Source organism: Amyelois transitella, chromosome 13 (genome assembly GCF_032362555.1).
Source record: "Amyelois transitella isolate CPQ chromosome 13, ilAmyTran1.1, whole genome shotgun sequence".
NCBI classification, from domain to species: domain Eukaryota; kingdom Metazoa; phylum Arthropoda; class Insecta; order Lepidoptera; family Pyralidae; genus Amyelois; species Amyelois transitella.
The window spans coordinates 10476434-10495462 of NC_083516.1; the positions used below are offsets into that span (position 1 = coordinate 10476434).

Here is a 19029-nt window from a genome sequence, read left to right on the forward strand (position 1 = left end):
ATAAACCCTTTCGGTCACTTTCGTAGACTGTGGAGCATTGTAGACGCTATCAGTCGTAGCCAAAGCGCTACGCTCGTAGACGATAAGAGGTTCGTAGCTGCGAGTTGTAGCAATGTAGAATTCAACGCGCATTTGATTTTAAATTTTGTCAGTCCGTACTAATATTATAAATGCGAAAGTCTGTCTGTCTGTCTGTCTGTCTGTCTGTCTGTTCCTCTTTCACGGCCGAACCACTGAACCGATTTTGATGAAATTTGGTATGTATATAGTTTAAAACCCGCGTTCAAACATAGGCTACTTTTTTTTTCAAAAATCGACCCCCAAAATTGTCAAATGGGGGGTTGAAAGTTTGTATGAAAATCATCGTTCCGCTTTCACGCTTGAACCGCTGAACCGATTATAATGAAATTTGGTATGTATATAGTTAAAGACCCGCGTTCAAACATAGGCTACTTTTTTTTTCAAAAATTGACCCCCTAAATAGTCAAATGGGGGATTGAAAGTTTGTATGAAAATCATCGTTCCGCTTTCACGCCTGAACCGCTGAACCAATTTTGATGATATTTGGTATGTATATAGTTTAAAACCCGCGTTCAAACATAGGCTACGCTTTTTTTCAAAATTCGACCCCCAAAATACTCAAATGGGGGGATGAAAGTTTGTATGAAAATCATCGTTCCGCTTTCACGCCTGAACCGCTGAACCAATTTTGATGAAATTTGGTATGTATACAGTTTAAAACCCGCGTTCAAACATAGGCTACGTTTTTTTTCAAAAATCGACCCCCAAAATACTCAAATGGGGGGATGAAAGTTTGTATGAAAATCATCGTTCCGCTTTCACGCCTGACCCGCTGAACCGATTATGATGAAATTTGGTATGTATATAGTTTAAAGCCCGCGTTCAAACATAGGCTACGTTTTTTTTTCATAAATCGACCCCCAAAATACTCAAATGGGGGGATGAAAGTTTGTATGAAAATCATCGTTCCGCTTTCACGCCTGACCCGCTGAACCGATTATGATGAAATTTGGTATTTATATAGTTTAAGACCCGCGTTCAAACATAGCCTTTTTTTGTTTTTCAAAAATCTACCCCCAAAGTATTCAAAATCATCGTTCCGCTTTCATGCCTGAACTGCTGAACTGATTTTGATGAAATTTAATATGTATATAGTTTAAGAATCGCGTTCAAACATAGGCTACTTTTTTTGGAAAATCGACCTCCAAAATAGTCAAATGGGGGGGTGAAAGTTTGTATGAAAATCATCGTTCGGCTTTCACGCCTGAACAGCTGAACCGATTTTAATGAAATTTGAAATGCATATAGACTAAGATACGCGTTCAAACATAGGCTACTTTTTTTTTCAAAAATTGACCCCCATAATAGTCAAATGGGGGGTTGAAAGTTTGTATGAAAATCATCGTTCCGCTTTCACGCCTGACCCGCTGAACCGATTTTGATGAAATTTGGTATTTATATAGTTAAAGACCCGCGTTCAAGTAAAGGCTACGTTTTTTTTGAAAAATCGACCCCCTAAATAGTCAAATGGGGGATTGAAAGTTTGTATGAAAATCATCGTTCGGCTTTCACGCCTGAACCACTGAACCAATTTTGATGAAATTTGGTATGTATTTAGTTTAAAACCCGCGTTCAAACATAGGCTACGTTTTTTTTTTCAAAAATCGACCCCCAAAATACTCAAATGGGGGGGTGAAAGTTTGTATGAAAATCATCGTTCCGCTTTCACGCCTGACCCGCTGAACCGATTTTGATGACATTTGGTATTTATATAGTTTAAGACCCGCGTTCAAACATAGGCTATTTTTTTTTTCAAAAATCGACCCCCAAAGTATTCCAAATCATCGTTCCGCTTTCACACCTGAACCGCTGGACTGATTTTGATGAAATTTAATATGTATATAGTTTAAGAATCGCGTTCAAACATAGGCTACTTTTTTTCGAAAATCGACCTCCAAAAAAGTCAAATGGGGGGTGAAAGTTTGTATGAAAATCATCGTTCGGCTTTCACGCCTGAACCGCTGAACCGATTTTAATGAAATTTGAAATGCATATAGATTAAGATACGCGTTCAAACATAGGCTACTTTTTTTCTAAAATCGACCTCCAAAAAAGTCAAATGGGGGGGTGAAAGTTTGTATGAAAATCATCGTTCGGCTTTCACGCCTGAACCGCTGAACCAATTTTAATGAAATTTGAAATGCATATAGATTAAGATACGCGTTCAAACATAGGCTACTTTTTTTTTCAAAAAATAACCTCCAAAACAGTTAAAGGGGGGTGAATCATCGTTCCGCTTTTACAGCCTATCTAGACCGATTTTGATGAAATTTGGTATGTTTATGTGTATGGTAGTTTTAGTATTTTTATTTTAACGTCAACCGAAATTTATGATCTGTGAAAATGTCACCTGTCTAGCTATCATGAGACACGCCTGGTGACAGGAGGATGGGTGAGCGGACAAACGAACTGACAGACGTAAAAAATTCGATTACAGTAATAAGATTTAAAAAATTGCATTCCTATCGCGGTGAAATAGGGGTTGTAAATTTGTATGAAATTTCGACAATTTTAACGTTGGGCACATGAAATTTTAGAATTAAATTTTGGTTAGTATGAAATAATCATTAAAACATTGGATTTTGAAAACTGCATCTTAAGGGCGAAAAATGAGGGTTGGAAGTTTGTATGAAACTTCGTTTTCTGATGGGCGTCGAAGTGCGAGAAGTCTTAAATATTGGTTAGTAAAAAAATCGTATCAGTTGCGGAAAGCAGGATGGCACTAAATAGGATGGGATGGGACAGGATAGGACTGGACGGGGCAGGACGAGAGACAGCAGTTTGGGACGGGACGGAACAGAACGAGAAGAGACGGGACAAGACGGGAGAAGCCATTATGAATTTAAATCAAATATTAACTTAAAACAGTCCCGCACGATACGGGATTAAAAAATGGGTGAAATTTTATGGCATATCCTTATAATCTAAAATACATTTGCGCGGGCGAAGCCGCGGGCAAAAGCTAGTTCATAAATATTTCATTTCAGTCCCCTCACGGAGTAGACAGAGCCGATAAATATGTTTGAGTTTTAGGGAAGTTTCCTTTGATTGATATTTAGTATTATTAATATACTAGCTTTTGCCCGCGGCTTCGCCCGCGCAAATGTATTTTAGATTATAAGGATATGCCATAAAATTTCACCCATTTTTTAATCCCGTATCGTGCGGGACTGTTTTAAGTTAATATTTGATTTAAATTCATAATGGCTTCTCCCGTCTTGTCCCGTCTCTTCTCGTTCTGTTCCGTCCCGTCCCAAACTGCTGTCTCTCGTCCTGCCCCGTCCAGTCCTATCCTGTCCCATCCCATCCTATTTAGTGCCATCCTGCTTTCCGCAACTGATACGATTTTTTTACTAACCAATATTTAAGACTTCTCGCACTTCGACGCCCATCAGAAAACGAAGTTTCATACAAACTTCCAACCCTCATTTTTCGCCCTTAAGATGCAGTTTTCAAAATCCAATGTTTTAATGATTATTTCATACTAACCAAAATTTAATTCTAAAATTTCATGTGCCCAACGTTAAAATTGTCGAAATTTCATACAAATTTACAACCCCTATTTCACCGCGATAGGAATGCAATTTTTTAAATCTTATTACTGTAATCGAATTTTTTACGTCTGTCAGTTCGTTTGTCCGCTCACCCATCCTCCTGTCACCAGGCGTGTCTCATGATAGCTAGACAGGTGACATTTTCACAGATCATAAATTTCGGTTGACGTTAAAATAAAAATACTAAAACTACCATACACATAAACATACCAAATTTCATCAAAATCGGTCTAGATAGGCTGTAAAAGCGGAACGATGATTCACCCCCCTTTAACTGTTTTGGAGGTTATTTTTTGAAAAAAAAAGTAGCCTATGTTTGAACGCGTATCTTAATCTATATGCATTTCAAATTTCATTAAAATTGGTTCAGCGGTTCAGGCGTGAAAGCCGAACGATGATTTTCATACAAACTTTCACCCCCCCATTTGACTTTTTTGGAGGTCGATTTTAGAAAAAAAGTAGCCTATGTTTGAACGCGTATCTTAATCTATATGCATTTCAAATTTCATTAAAATCGGTTCAGCGGTTCAGGCGTGAAAGCCGAACGATGATTTTCATACAAACTTTCACCCCCCATTTGACTTTTTTGGAGGTCGATTTTCGAAAAAAAGTAGCCTATGTTTGAACGCGATTCTTAAACTATATACATATTAAATTTCATCAAAATCAGTCCAGCGGTTCAGGTGTGAAAGCGGAACGATGATTTGGAATACTTTGGGGGTCGATTTTTGAAAAAAAAAATAGCCTATGTTTGAACGCGGGTCTTAAACTATATAAATACCAAATGTCATCAAAATCGGTTCAGCGGGTCAGGCGTGAAAGCGGAACGATGATTTTCATACAAACTTTCACCCCCCCATTTGAGTATTTTGGGGGTCGATTTTTGAAAAAAAAAACGTAGCCTATGTTTGAACGCGGGTTTTAAACTAAATACATACCAAATTTCATCAAAATTGGTTCAGTGGTTCAGGCGTGAAAGCCGAACGATGATTTTCATACAAACTTTCAATCCCCCATTTGACTATTTAGGGGGTCGATTTTTCAAAAAAAACGTAGCCTTTACTTGAACGCGGGTCTTTAACTATATAAATACCAAATTTCATCAAAATCGGTTCAGCGGGTCAGGCGTGAAAGCGGAACGATGATTTTCATACAAACTTTCAACCCCCCATTTGACTATTATGGGGGTCAATTTTTGAAAAAAAAAGTAGCCTATGTTTGAACGCGTATCTTAGTCTATATGCATTTCAAATTTCATTAAAATCGGTTCAGCTGTTCAGGCGTGAAAGCCGAACGATGATTTTCATACAAACTTTCACCCCCCCATTTGACTATTTTGGAGGTCGATTTTCCAAAAAAAGTAGCCTATGTTTGAACGCGATTCTTAAACTATATACATATTAAATTTCATCAAAATCAGTTCAGCAGTTCAGGCATGAAAGCGGAACGATGATTTTGAATACTTTGGGGGTAGATTTTTGAAAAACAAAAAAAGGCTATGTTTGAACGCGGGTCTTAAACTATATAAATACCAAATTTCATCATAATCGGTTCAGCGGGTCAGGCGTGAAAGCGGAACGATGATTTTCATACAAACTTTCATCCCCCCATTTGAGTATTTTGGGGGTCGATTTATGAAAAAAAAACGTAGCCTATGTTTGAACGCGGGCTTTAAACTATATACATACCAAATTTCATCATAATCGGTTCAGCGGGTCAGGCGTGAAAGCGGAACGATGATTTTCATACAAACTTTCATCCCCCCATTTGAGTATTTTGGGGGTCGATTTTTGAAAAAAAACGTAGCCTATGTTTGAACGCGGGTTTTAAACTGTATACATACCAAATTTCATCAAAATTGGTTCAGCGGTTCAGGCGTGAAAGCGGAACGATGATTTTCATACAAACTTTCATCCCCCCATTTGAGTATTTTGGGGGTCGAATTTTGAAAAAAAGCGTAGCCTATGTTTGAACGCGGGTTTTAAACTATATACATACCAAATATCATCAAAATTGGTTCAGCGGTTCAGGCGTGAAAGCGGAACGATGATTTTCATACAAACTTTCAATCCCCCATTTGACTATTTAGGGGGTCAATTTTTGAAAAAAAAAGTAGCCTATGTTTGAACGCGGGTCTTTAACTATATACATACCAAATTTCATTATAATCGGTTCAGCGGTTCAAGCGTGAAAGCGGAACGATGATTTTCATACAAACTTTCAACCCCCCATTTGACAATTTTGGGGGTCGATTTTTGAAAAAAAAAGTAGCCTATGTTTGAACGCGGGTTTTAAACTATATACATACCAAATTTCATCAAAATCGGTTCAGTGGTTCGGCCGTGAAAGAGGAACAGACAGACAGACAGACAGACAGACAGACAGACTTTCGCATTTATAATATTAGTACGGATTCAGACTTATTTGTTGTAAATTTACAACTGGTGCACCTAAATTCACGACGCGACAGACAGCCGACTAACTTACATACATACAATATACATACATAAAATCACGCCTCTTTCCCGGAGGGGTAGGCAGAGACGACTTCTCTTCTTCCACTTGCCACGATCTCTGCACACTTTCTTCGCTTCATCCACATTCATAACTCTCTTCATAACATTTTTCTTCTTCCGACTAACTTTACTTAATTATTTTACACGACATGTAATGAAAAAGAGAAAATATCAATTTGACAATTAACATCCAATGTGGCGTGGCATCTCTAAACAAAACACCAGAAGATTTTAATCTTGACAATTTTAGCACGCCGCCGCCGCCGTTTCATTTCTTTTTTAATTGTACTTCTTAATTTTGTTTCTTAATTAAAGAATTACAAGTTAAGACCGTGAGGTCGCGTTCAATCATAAGTTTATTCAATCGTTTACCAGCGTCCGCCCCCGGCTTCTCTCGTCTATCTATCTAAAAATCAATTTTTTTTTGTATGTATGTCAGTTTGGAACGCGATAACTTGCAAGAGTCGGTCTGATTTTGCTTCAGAAAAGTGTCATTATTCCAATATTAAATGTATCGTAATTTAATGTAAATAAAATCATAATTTTATTATAAATTTATCTTGTAAGCATTTTGGATGTAAAATCTGTTAGCTTGTAAGATGTATTGAATAAATAAATTAAGTCATTGGCACATGGCCGAATCAGGATTTGAACTTGTGTACCATTTTAATGAGGCTTCTCGGGCGGCTTTTCTCCATTAAAAACCGCATTTTCATCCCAACCGTATACAAAGGGAGTGCAAATAACGCTGCTTACCTATGCATGAACATTAACCTTTCGAGTTCACTCAAAGAGCCCTATAATTGACGATTTCTGAACGTGTTAACGCAAAATTCCGCATCCAAATTAGGGCGTTTAAGGTGGATTAATGAAAAGGTACCTTAACTTTAGGAAAAATACCTTTACAAGGTATCCGTGAGATGATTTTATTAACACACGAGACGTTTATTAAATTAGGTAAACGTAATTTCTTGCGTCTAAATTGATTTGTAGCCATTTATAAGTATGTATGTTCATATTGTGTCGTGTAGTTCACGGCACCAAATTTACATTTCATCAAAAAAATTATTTTACATTTCACAAAATTATGTTAAACACAGTATCATATCGAAACACCAGCGACTGCACAAGTCTGATTTAACGTTTATCCTCCTAAACCCCACAATTTGGTCGTTAACCACAAATGACTATTTATTTTTGGCTCTAAAGCGGTTCTCGCTTTATGTATAGCGAGTACTATTTCTGGGTGCTAGTTGTTTAGCTGTTTTTAGATCAGGTGCCGTGTGGTTCCCGCCACTTATGACCACTCCATATTTTTTTCACGAATGTCATGAAAGGCGACTAAGAAAAAGGCTTATTAACTTGGTATTAATTAAGGCGATAGGTTAGGCACCTGTCACTATTCGGATCTTTAAACGTGGCCTTTAAGTTTTTTCAAGGCTCTGTTTACCTCGTAAGGAATAAAAATGTGATCATATGTAGAACTAGACATAAATAAAATATTAAATAAGAATAACAAAAAATGGTTGTAACTTTTTAATCGCCCGATTATTTGAAATAGAATTAAATACAGTCAACTTCGTGTGGTTTCCGGCAGCAATAGAAAAAAGAATAGGGCCACTCCATCTCTTTCCCATGGATGTCGTAAAAGGCAACTAAGGAATATGCTTATATACTTGGGATTGCTCTTTTAGGCGACGGGCTAGCAGCCTGTCACTATTTGAGTCTCAATTCTATCATTGAGTCAAGCAGCTGAGCGTCGCCTTTCAGTCTTTTGATGACTGTTGGCTCTGTCTACCTCGCAAGGGATATAGACGTGATTTTATGTACACCAAAAATAAGTTAACAGACCTTTGTGTCAGCCAAAATCAAAACTTTTGTATGAGTATAATAAAAAACTGAGTATTTTTTTTAAATATGTGAAACTGAAAACAAAACATTCAGGATGATTTAAATTACCTTTTGTAAGAAATGTAGATCACGATTTGACTGATAAAGAATTTCTTATCATCAAACAGAGCTAATCTTTCACACATCTGTGTTATTAAAAACGAAACGTATTTTTGTATTTTTTTTTTTCATTTAAAAAGGAAAGAATCTTTGTTTTTAATTATTTTCTTGACGCTCATTCATCCTACGCTGAGGAATAAGCGTGCCATATCCCCTTAAGCCTATTTTGTACTTTGCCTTAAGAAGATTATGCCTATAGAATGAACAAAAAATATGATTCCATCTTTTGTAGATAAGTACATGCCTAGTTATTGTATTTATAAACTTTCTGGTCGCGTGGTTCCCGGCACCAATAAAAAAAATGCTCTCGTACAATGATAAATGACTTTGAATTTTAAATTTCGTAACTTATTTGCAGGCAAACTTTAAATATTTTTCTGAGTTAAAACAAAGCAATTGGTGAAAGTTTTAAGTAAATCAGTTCAGTATTTTCGGAGATAACCGTGATCGTACAGACAGACATAAAATTTTGCTTTCTATTATTCATTCTAAGTGTCCCTCTATCTATTTCAGTCAAAAATACTAAATGTACAGACATAATATTTTTACTTTTTTATTATATGTATAGATTAATTGCCTTTCATCACACTTACACGTAGTAAGCGAGACAGAACTACCCTTTTTCTTCCGTTGCGTTCTAACGCAAGCCGTAAACAACAGTTAGTAGGGCAAACACCAATAAAATGCAGTTTTCCTTCTTCGGACACGTGTGTAGGATTAAAATTGATATTTTTATTGTGGTTACACTGTAAAAATTAAGGACGTCCTGGTAAAGGGTCAGGTCAAAAGTACCCGAAACCGCCGAGCTTGCATGAAGAGAGTTATGAATGTGTGTGTGTGGATGAAGCGAAGGAAATATGCAGAGATCGTGGCAAGTGGAAAGAGGTAGTCTCTGCCTACCCCTCCGGGAAAGAGGCGTGATGTTATGTATGTATGTATGTATGTATGGTTACACTGTCTTTATTTTATTTATTTCTACACACACACACACATATATATATATTACATGAATTGGTCCTATTCGCAAACCAATTCATGTCTTTAAAAAATAAGGCGACTAAGGGGTAGGCTTATTAACTTGGGATTCTTCATGTAGGCGATGGGTTTCCAACCTGTCACTATTTGAATCTGAAAATGGCCTTTCAATTTTTTCAAGACAATTGGCTCTGTCAACCTCGCTGGAGTGATATGCAATGTATTTAACGGACAGTCCAATAATTTCAATGGCTTTGTCCTTGTCTTTTTATTTGTCAAAGTGAACGTGGCCTATCAGTTTTTTTTAAGACTGTTGGCTCTGTCTACCCCACAAGGGATATACATGATTATATGTATGTATGTGAAGTTAATTTTAGGTTTTTTTCTTTTAGGGCCAAAAGTTGTTTTAATTTATAGTTCGGTTTGTCTATACATATCTACATAAAATCACGCCACTTTCCCAAAGGGGTAGGGAGGGACTACATCTTTTTAACCGACTTCAAAAAAAGATGCTTACTTCGACCGCATATTTATATTTGCACCGGCTCCAGAAATTGACGTAGGTAGGATAGGCACCAACCCACTAATCGCCTAGGTACTACGTATTGTTTATTTATACAACGTTAATTTAATTTTCAATTATTTTTCGCTTTTTAGTGTATTTTGAAGTTGGTTTTAATTGTTTACTTAATTTTTTTTTTTACTTGCTCTTGCATCTCTGCATAGTTCTTTCGCTTCATTCACATTCATAGCTCTCTTCATGCAAGCTTTGGATTATTGTCATTCAAATAATTAGTGTTAATTTCCGGGAATAGTGTCGTGCATATTTCTGAGTCTCTCTCTCTCTGCATAGTTCGTTCGCTTCATTCACATTCATAACTCTCTTCATGCAGGTTTTGGTATAGGATTATTAACATTAATTATCAAATAATTGGTGGTAATTTACGATAATAGTGTCATGCCTATTTCTGAGTAATGAACTGATATCACTTTTATGGTTACGTCTTTTATCTTTCATCATTAATTTCGGTAAAGCAGCACTTAGACATATTAAACGTTACTTAAAGTACGTTTTTAATGCTTTTTAACCCCCGACGCAGAAAGAGGGGTGTTATAAGTTTGACGTGTCTGTCTGTCTGTGGCATCATAACTCGCGAACGCATGCAGTGATTTCAATTAAGTTTTTTTGTATTAAAGGTGACTTATGTACGATTGACATGTTTCATTTATTTATTTTTTACTTATTAAAGCGAAACTACTTACTTAATTCTTGTATCGGGGGTTTTTTTAATTTTTAATTTAATTTTTTCGAATTTTTCATTCAAATACCTACCTAGTTAAAAATATGAGCATTTGCCAACAACATTATAAGAGACTTTTAAAAAAACGCTTGATTCATTTTACTTATAGTATGTATTAAAATGTAGGTAAATAATGACATAATGTCATCAAATCCACCTGTACATGTTATGCGTAAAAAGATTAAATAAATAAACAAAAATGAATGGATTATTTATATTTTTGATGATTTTTGGAACAATAACTCAAGAAATACATTTAAGGCTCACATATGGCAACAAGTAAACCTAGATATTGTATGTGCAAAAAGTTTAATTAAACAAATAATTCAATATACGCCTCTTTGGTGCAGTGATACTGCGCTTGTCTGTGACACCGGGGGTCCCGGGTTCGAATCCTAGCCAGGGCATGATGAGAAACGATCTTTCTTTGATTGGCCAGATGTTTATCTATGTAAGAAGAATCATTTATTTAAATAAAATGTGACTATTACAATTTCCGAACTGTACTTATAATAAAAATGCCTAATTAAATAATATAAACTAATATTAATTATTTAATAATAAAAAAAAACTATTCTAAATTTACAAACTAAAAACATTATTATTTAAATTTTTACTCTATGTACATATTTATTATAAAATATAGTATCGTTGATTTAGTATTTCGTAACACAAGTCTCGAACTTACTTCGAGGCTAACTCAATCTGTGTAATTTATAATTAAATATATTTTTTTATTAATATGATGGATTTTCGGAAAGATGCAACACATATACATATATAGGTACAGATTCTCATTTCAACATATTTCTTATCCAAAGCAGTCGAGCCCTGCCAAAAGGCAAGTTATTTTTTGTTTGTCAATGAATCGCAACCCGTCAGCTGTAATATTATCACATCTACTCCACAAGGGTCAATCGAGGACAATTATTTTTGTTTGACCTCGCTGCCAGCGACACACGTAGGTAACTTGAAGGCGCGAGGCTGAAGGCGTAGCGTAGGCGGGAATGTAAAGGCGTTGTCACACGATACATTGAATCATTGAAGGGTTAAACGCTTACGAACAAAGTGATGTGTTTAAATAAATTAATATTTGTCAATTTTTTTATATTTATTTTCCTTTTTTTCAATGAATTTTTATTTAGTATTAAGATTTAGTTTCTGTTAATTCATTACAGATTTAAAAATGTATTTATAAAGTTTGAAAACGATGCTTTGAAGTTTGAAAAAATTTTTAGCATAGACTATGAATACCTATATTTGTTTCAACCTTCGATAGTACGTCAATGTACGTTTCAACACTCAAAACTCTCATTAGAAAATGTTAGGTATCTTTTAGATCTGTTTATGGGTTAACTTTTCATCTTTTGTAAATCTTTAAAAAAAATCTACATTTGTGGTCGTCATTGTGGAATATAAAAGAAAAACAAATTGCTTTTTGGATTTTTTGAAAATTATTGACATTGATCACATTTAAATTTTTATGTAATTTCTTACGTAAAATTCACTCACTTAGTCCTACTAATATTATAAATGCGAAAGTTTGTGAGTATGTCAGCATGTCAGTATGGATGTTTGTTACTCTTTCACGCAAAAACTACTGAACCGATTACGATGAAATTTGGTATGTGTAACGGACATACAATAAATCAGTTTTGTGATGGCGTCATCATGTAACCGAAGCTCGAATGTGTTTAATTTATAAATATCCTAATATACTCATAAATTCCTATATGAAACAGTAGGTAGGTAGCTGAAGACCCAGAATAACAAATAGGCTTCTTTTTATCCCGGAGTCTCTCAGGATTTATAGGGTTTCCATGCGTACGAAGTCGCGGGCGGCCTCTAGTTTTAAATAAAAACAGTACCGATTAATTCTACCAAGGATTTTGGGCTCACGTTTTCGTTCTATGTGATCTTAGCTTTAGTTCATCCACCTCTTGTGTACAGAACAGATATCAAACGTAAAGGGCAGATATCGTCCAGTTATCACACGTCATACCTGTTTGGACAAGTTAACGTGGGTTCAATTAATTTTAATAATGAATTATTATTGGACGTCGTACAAGGAGAATAACGCTGATAAACTTGGAATTCCTCTTATAGGCGATAGGCTAGCAACTTGTCAGTATTTGAATCTCAATTCCATCATTAAGTCATATAACTAGACTAGACATGGCTATTCAATCTTTTTAAGATTATTGGCTCTGTCTACCTCGCAAGGGATATAGATGTGACTATATGAATGTATATAAGTACAGCTTTAAGAAGATTTAGATGGCTATATTCTTTTTAACAAAATTTATAATTAAGATTGCAAATCAATGCAAATTTCCAATGAAAATGACAGAGGGACTTACTGACGTAAGGTAAGTGAACAATTTCGACTTTTTCATTCGAATTATTGTTTTAGGACTTCTTTTTAGTATTTTTTACATTAAGTAATTAACTTCTTACATTACTTATGTTAAGTCAATTGAATCTTTGGTAGATTTGAATCAAAATAGAATAGGTACAATAAGTTATTTGGAGCAATCTGTTAAATGACAACTCAGGACCCATCACAAAAAAATAACAGATTATAGCAACCTGTCACTATTTGAATCTTAATTCTATCATTAAGTCAAACTGCTGAACGAGACCTATCAGTATTTTCAAGAGTCTCGGCTCTTCCTACCCCGCGTCTGGATATAGACGTGATTGTATGTATTTCTTAAAGAATGCGACGTCATATGCGCAAATATCATTACTTTATTCTCTTTGTAGCTCTAAAAAAAATTTGAAACAATAAAAACCATTATTCTAAAAGCTTTGTCGTAAAAGCTATTTAATTGACATGGGACATATTGTTCGGTATATCGTAAGCGGAAAACAAAGTGAGCATAATAAAAATACGGTAACATAAAAGTATGATCGAATTCAGTTATATAACATATTATATGTATATACTGGCGGTTTCGCGCCGGTAGCATGAATAAAATAAAAAAATAAAAATTTATATATACGGGACAAATAACACAGATTGAGTTAGCCTCGAAGTACCTAAGTACGACGCTTGTATTACGAGATACTAACTCAACGATATTATATTTTATACTAAATACTTATATAGAAGACCCAGGCCAATCAGAAAAAGTTCTTTTCTCATCATGCCCTGGCCGGGATTCGAACCCGGGACCTCTGGTGTCACAGACAAGCGTACTACCGCTGCGCCACAGAGGCCGTATGTGGGAAGTAGCCATAGTGTTGATGGGAAGGTTATGTTATACATGTTTCTCATAGGGATAGGCAGAGAATTCATCTTTCCACTTACCACTTCAATCATCCTCACCACTCTGGACAGGAGCGCGGAGTACGCCTTTGACCACAGATCATGGTTTCGGCGAGTCAGGGTTTTACACGAAGTGACTCCCATCTGTCCTCCGCAACCTTTGCAGAATATCTTACCCTTATTAGATAGATCATGGTTACACATCCATTTGCCTGAATGTGCAGGTTTCCTCACGATGTTTTCCCTCACCGTAAGAGCATCGGTTAGTATTCAAACTCCCAGCAAACTAAATTTCTTGCTTTCATCAACATTTTTCATGCGTGCCTAACTGGCTTTTTAAGATGCTCTTGAAACATTTTGAAAATTGTAATTTGCAGAGAACAATGTTGAGCTCTGGGGGAGGCGTAGGGTACAGTGCCCTGGTGGTGCTTCTAGTGTCCATGGGGGCGGCAGTAGAGCTGTACGACGTCAGGCCTGAAGATGTGGACGATTTGGCTTATCAGGTACTTTAGAAAGTAGACTTCTTATGCCTTCCCAAGAGAGTGGTGATGGGGTGGAGTGTCCTGGTGGTGCTGTTGTGACCATGGGGGCGGCAGTCGAGCTGTACGACGTCAGGCCTGAAGATGTGGACGATTTGGCTTATCAGGTACTTTAGAAAGTAGAGTTCTTATGCCTTCCCAAGAGAGTGGTGGTGGGGTGGAGTGTCCTGGTGGTGCTGTTGTGACCATGGGGGCGGCAGTCGAGCTGTACGACGTCAGGCCTGAAGATGTGGACGATTTGGCTTATCAGGTACTTTAGAAAGAAGACTTCTTATGCCTTCCCAAGAGAGTGGTGGTGGGGTGGAGTGTCCTGGTGGTGCTGTTGTGACCATGGGGGCGGCAGTCGAGCTGTACGACGTCAGGCCTGAAGATGTGGACGATTTGGCTTATCAGGTACTTTAGAAAGTAGACTTCTTATGCCTTCCCAAGAGAGTGGTGATGGGGTGGAGTGTCCTGGTGGTGCTGTTGTGACCATGGGGGCGGCAGTCGAGCTGTACGACGTCAGGCCTGAAGATGTGGACGATTTGGCTTATCAGGTACTTTAGAAAGTAGACTTCTTATGCCTTCCCAAGAGAGTGGTCGTGGGGTGGAGTGTCCTGGTGGTGCTGTTGTGACCATGGGGACGGCAGACGAACTGAACAAAGTCAATCCAAAAGATGTGGACGATTTGGCTTTAGGTATTTTCTCATCCCTCTTATTTTTTCCTAAATGAGTGTTGGTGGGGTGCAGTGCTATGGTGGTACTTCTGGTGTCCATGGGGGCGGCAGTCGAGCTGTACGACGTCAGGTCTGAAGATGTGGACGATTTGGCTTATCAGGTACTTTCACATCCTTCTTATTTCTTCCCAAAAGAGCGATAGTGAGGTGCAGTGTCTAGGTGATGCTGTTGTGTTCTTGGTCAATTGGCAGTCGAACTCTATGACGTCAGAACTGAAGATGTGGACGATTTGGCTTATCAGGTACTTTCACATCCTTCTTCCTAAAAGAGTGATGGTGGGGTGCAGTTGTTTCCATGGGGGCGGCAGACGAACTAAAGATGTTGACGATTTGGCTTATCAGATACTTTCTACTTCTTATGCCTTCCCAAGAGAGTGGTTGTGGGGTGGAGTGTCTTGATGGTGCTGATGTGACAATGGGGGCGGCAGATGAACTTAAGATGTAGACGATTTGGCTTATCAGATACTTTCTACTTCTTATGCCTTCCCAAGAGAGTGGTTGTGGGGTGGAGTGTCTTGATGGTGCTGATGTGAAAATGGGGGCGGCAGACGAACTAAAGATGTTGACGATTTGGCTTATCAGATACTTTCTACTTCTTATGCCTTCCCAAGAGAGTGGTTGTGGGGTGGAGTGTCTTGATGGTGCTGATGTGACAATGGGGGCGGCAGATGAACTTAAGATGTAGACGATTTGGCTTATCAGATACTTTCTACTTCTTATGCCTTCCCAAGAGAGTGGTTGTGGGGTGGAGTGTCTTGATGGTGCTGATGTGAAAATGGGGGCGGCAGACGAACTAAAGATGTTGACGATTTGGCTTATCAGATACTTTCTACTTCTTATGCCTTCCCAAGAGAGTGGTTGTGGGGTGGAGTGTCCTGGTGGTGCTGTTGTGGCCATTAGGCAGACGAAATGAACGACGTCAGACCTGAAGATGTGGACAATTTGGCTTATCAGGTAGTTCTTCATCTTTTCCAAATAAAGGTCTTGGGGTGCAGTGCCCTGGTGGTACTTCTGGTGTCCATGGCAGTCGAACTCTATGTCAGGCCTGAAGATGTGGACAATTTGGCTTATCAGGTAGTTCCTCATCTTTTCCAAATAAAGGTCTTGGGGTGCAGTGCCCTGGTGGTACTTCTGGTGTCCATGGCAGTCGAACTCTATGTCAGGCCTGAAGATGTGGACAATTTGGCTTATCAGGTAGTTCCTCATCTTTTCCAAATAAAGGTCTTGGGGTGCAGTGCCTTGGTGGTACTTCTGGTGTCCATGGCAGTCGAACTCTATGTCAGGCCTGAAGATGTGGACTATTTGGCTTATCAGTACTTATTTATCACAGTTTATAAGTTGGTTGTGCCAAGATATATAATCACGTCTTTATCCCTTACGGGTAGGCAGAGCCAGCAACCTCGCAAAGACTAAAAGGCCACTTGCAGCTGAATATCTAATGGAATTGAGATTCAAATAGTGACAGCACATCGCTCTACAGAAGAATCCTAAGTTATTAGCCTACCCCTTAGTCATCTTCTTCGATATACATTGAAAAGAGAGGGAGTGGTCTTACTGTAAACCGCCGGGAACCGCACGGCTGTAGATAATCATTCAATTTACGCCAAATCATTGCAGGAGGTCAATGACATAGACACCGGAGCCTTCAGAGCTGATACTCCAGACAGGATTGTTGAAGACGTGATGCTGAGCCGGATCCTGGACGCCATATCACGTGACCAGCTCACCACGAAGCTGAAGTACAAATTCTTATATACTAAGATATTGGAATAATATTTGTCCTGACTAGTATACATAGATAGTATTAAGACCCTTTATTGCACATCTATACTAATATTATAAAGCTGAAGAGTTTGTTTGTTTGTTTGAACGCGCTTATCTCAGGAACTACTGGATACATACATACATACATACATAAAATCACGCCTCTTTCCCGGAGGGGTAGGCAGAGACTACCTCTTTCCACTTGCCACGATCTCTGCATACTTCTTTCGCTTCGTCCACATTCATAACTCTCTTCATACAAGCTCGGCGGTTTCGGGTACTTTTGACCTGACCCTTTACCAGGACGTCCTTAATTTGATCAAGATACGTTCGTCTAGGTCTTCCCACTCCGACCTTTCCCTCCACACTCTCCTTGTATATCTGCTTAGTCAACCTGCTTTCATTCATCCTCTCCACATGACCGAACCATCTTAACATACCCTTTTCTATTCCTGTAACTACATCTTCTTTCACATCACAACATTCCCTTATCACGCTGTTCCTTATCCTGTCACTCAATTTCACACCCATCATACTCCTTAACGCTCTCATTTCCACTGCATTTATTCTGCTTTCATGCTTCTTTTGCCATACCCAACTTTCACTCCCATACATTAATGTCGGGACCAACACGCCCCTGTGCACAGCCAGTCGAGCCTTTTTGGATAGTTTCTGACTGCTCATAAAGGCATGCAAAGCTCCATTCACCATGTTCCCCGCGTTCACTCTCCTTTCAATATCACTATCATACTTGCCATCTGATGTAAACTTTGATCCTAGATATACAAACTCTTTCACTTGCTCCACTTTTTCTCCTCCAATCAAAATATTACATGCTGTCATTTCTTTCTCCATTTCAAAAACCAGTGTTTTAGTTTTACTTACGTTCACTTTCATTCCTTTCTCTTTTAAAGCTTCGTGCATACAGTTTACCATCTCCTGTAACTCCTCCGCTGATGACGCCAGTATAACCTGATCGTCGGCATAGAGCAGACATTTGACGAGTAACTCATTCATCCTTAATCCACTTTTAGACTCTTTCAAATCTGTCAAACAGCTATCCATAAATAGGTTGAACAGCCACGGTGACGCAACACATCCTTGCCTAACGCCTTTCTCAATCTTAAACCACTCAGTGTGCGCTCCGTTTATCCTGACACAAGCACTCGAATCCTCATATAAGGATTTCAGTGCTCGTATTAAGAGACTGCTCACCCCATGCATAGAAAGTGCTGACCACAATTCATTCCTCTCAACTCTGTCATAGGCCTTTTCCAGATCTACGAATGTGCAATAGACTTTTTGACTCTTGGCCAAAAACTTTTCGGCTATGCACCGCAAGGAAAAGACCTGATCAGTACATCCCATTCCCTTTCGAAATCCCGCTTGAGCATCCCATATTTTGTCATCAGTTTCATTCCTGACTCTATTAATCAATACCTTAGCATACAATTTGCCGACGACGCTAAGCAGGCTTATACCACGATAATTTTTGCAGTCCAGCTGTGACCCTTTTCCTTTGTAAAGTGGCACGATAACAGCCTTACACCAATCTTTTGGTACTCGGCCGCTTCTCCAACACAAATTGAAAAGGCAGTACAACTGACTAGCTACTACGCCTTTTCCTGCTCTAAGCATCTCGACCGACACTCTATCACACCCAGCAGCCTTTCCCGCTTTCATACTCTTAAGTGCTTCCACAATTTCGAACATTTCAATTTCGCCTTCCATCTCATTCTCTTTTTCTTCGCTATAGCAGAAATCTTTCTTATTTCCTTCCTTTTTTTCAAATAAACTTTCAAAATAGTCCTTCCATATCTTTAGTACACATTCTTCTCCTTTCACAACGCTACCATCCTGGCATCTGATCCTAGTCAGCTCTCTGGTTATAGTATTTCCTCGGGCTGACCTTACGGATTTCCAGAATACTTTCAGATTTGACTGAAAGTCTTCTGATAGCCTTTTATCAAAATCCTCTTTATACTCTTCTTTCTTTCTAATCACAGCTTTCTTAACCAAATCTTTCATTTTCTTATATTCCTTACGTGCTTCATTCACATCTTCATCTATAACCTCTTGCATTCTTAAGTTAGCTTTTGCTGCTAACAAATCCAGCCATGCTTTCTTCTTTAATCGCACAAGTTCTTGCACATCTTTACTCATCCACGCATTTTTGTGATTTTTTCCTTTCCTTCTTCTACTTACACCACACACTTCAACAGCTACTTTCACAATTCTTTCTTTAAATTCCTTCCATCCATCTTCAATATCGCTCATTTCCTCTAAATCTTCAAATTCATCC

General features: G+C 38.0%; 1 protein-coding gene across 1 annotated transcript in view; it reads left to right on the forward strand.

The window, feature by feature from the left end:
• LOC132902436 (uncharacterized) overlaps positions 1 to 19029 on the forward strand; it is a 43550-nt gene that overhangs the window by 18996 nt on the left and 5525 nt on the right. Inside the window, exons 2-3 of the mRNA XM_060947424.1 lie at positions 14086 to 14211; positions 16581 to 16702. Of these exons, the coding sequence (XP_060803407.1) occupies positions 14086 to 14211; positions 16581 to 16702 (248 nt within the window). The remainder of the gene's footprint in view (positions 1 to 14085; positions 14212 to 16580; positions 16703 to 19029) is intronic.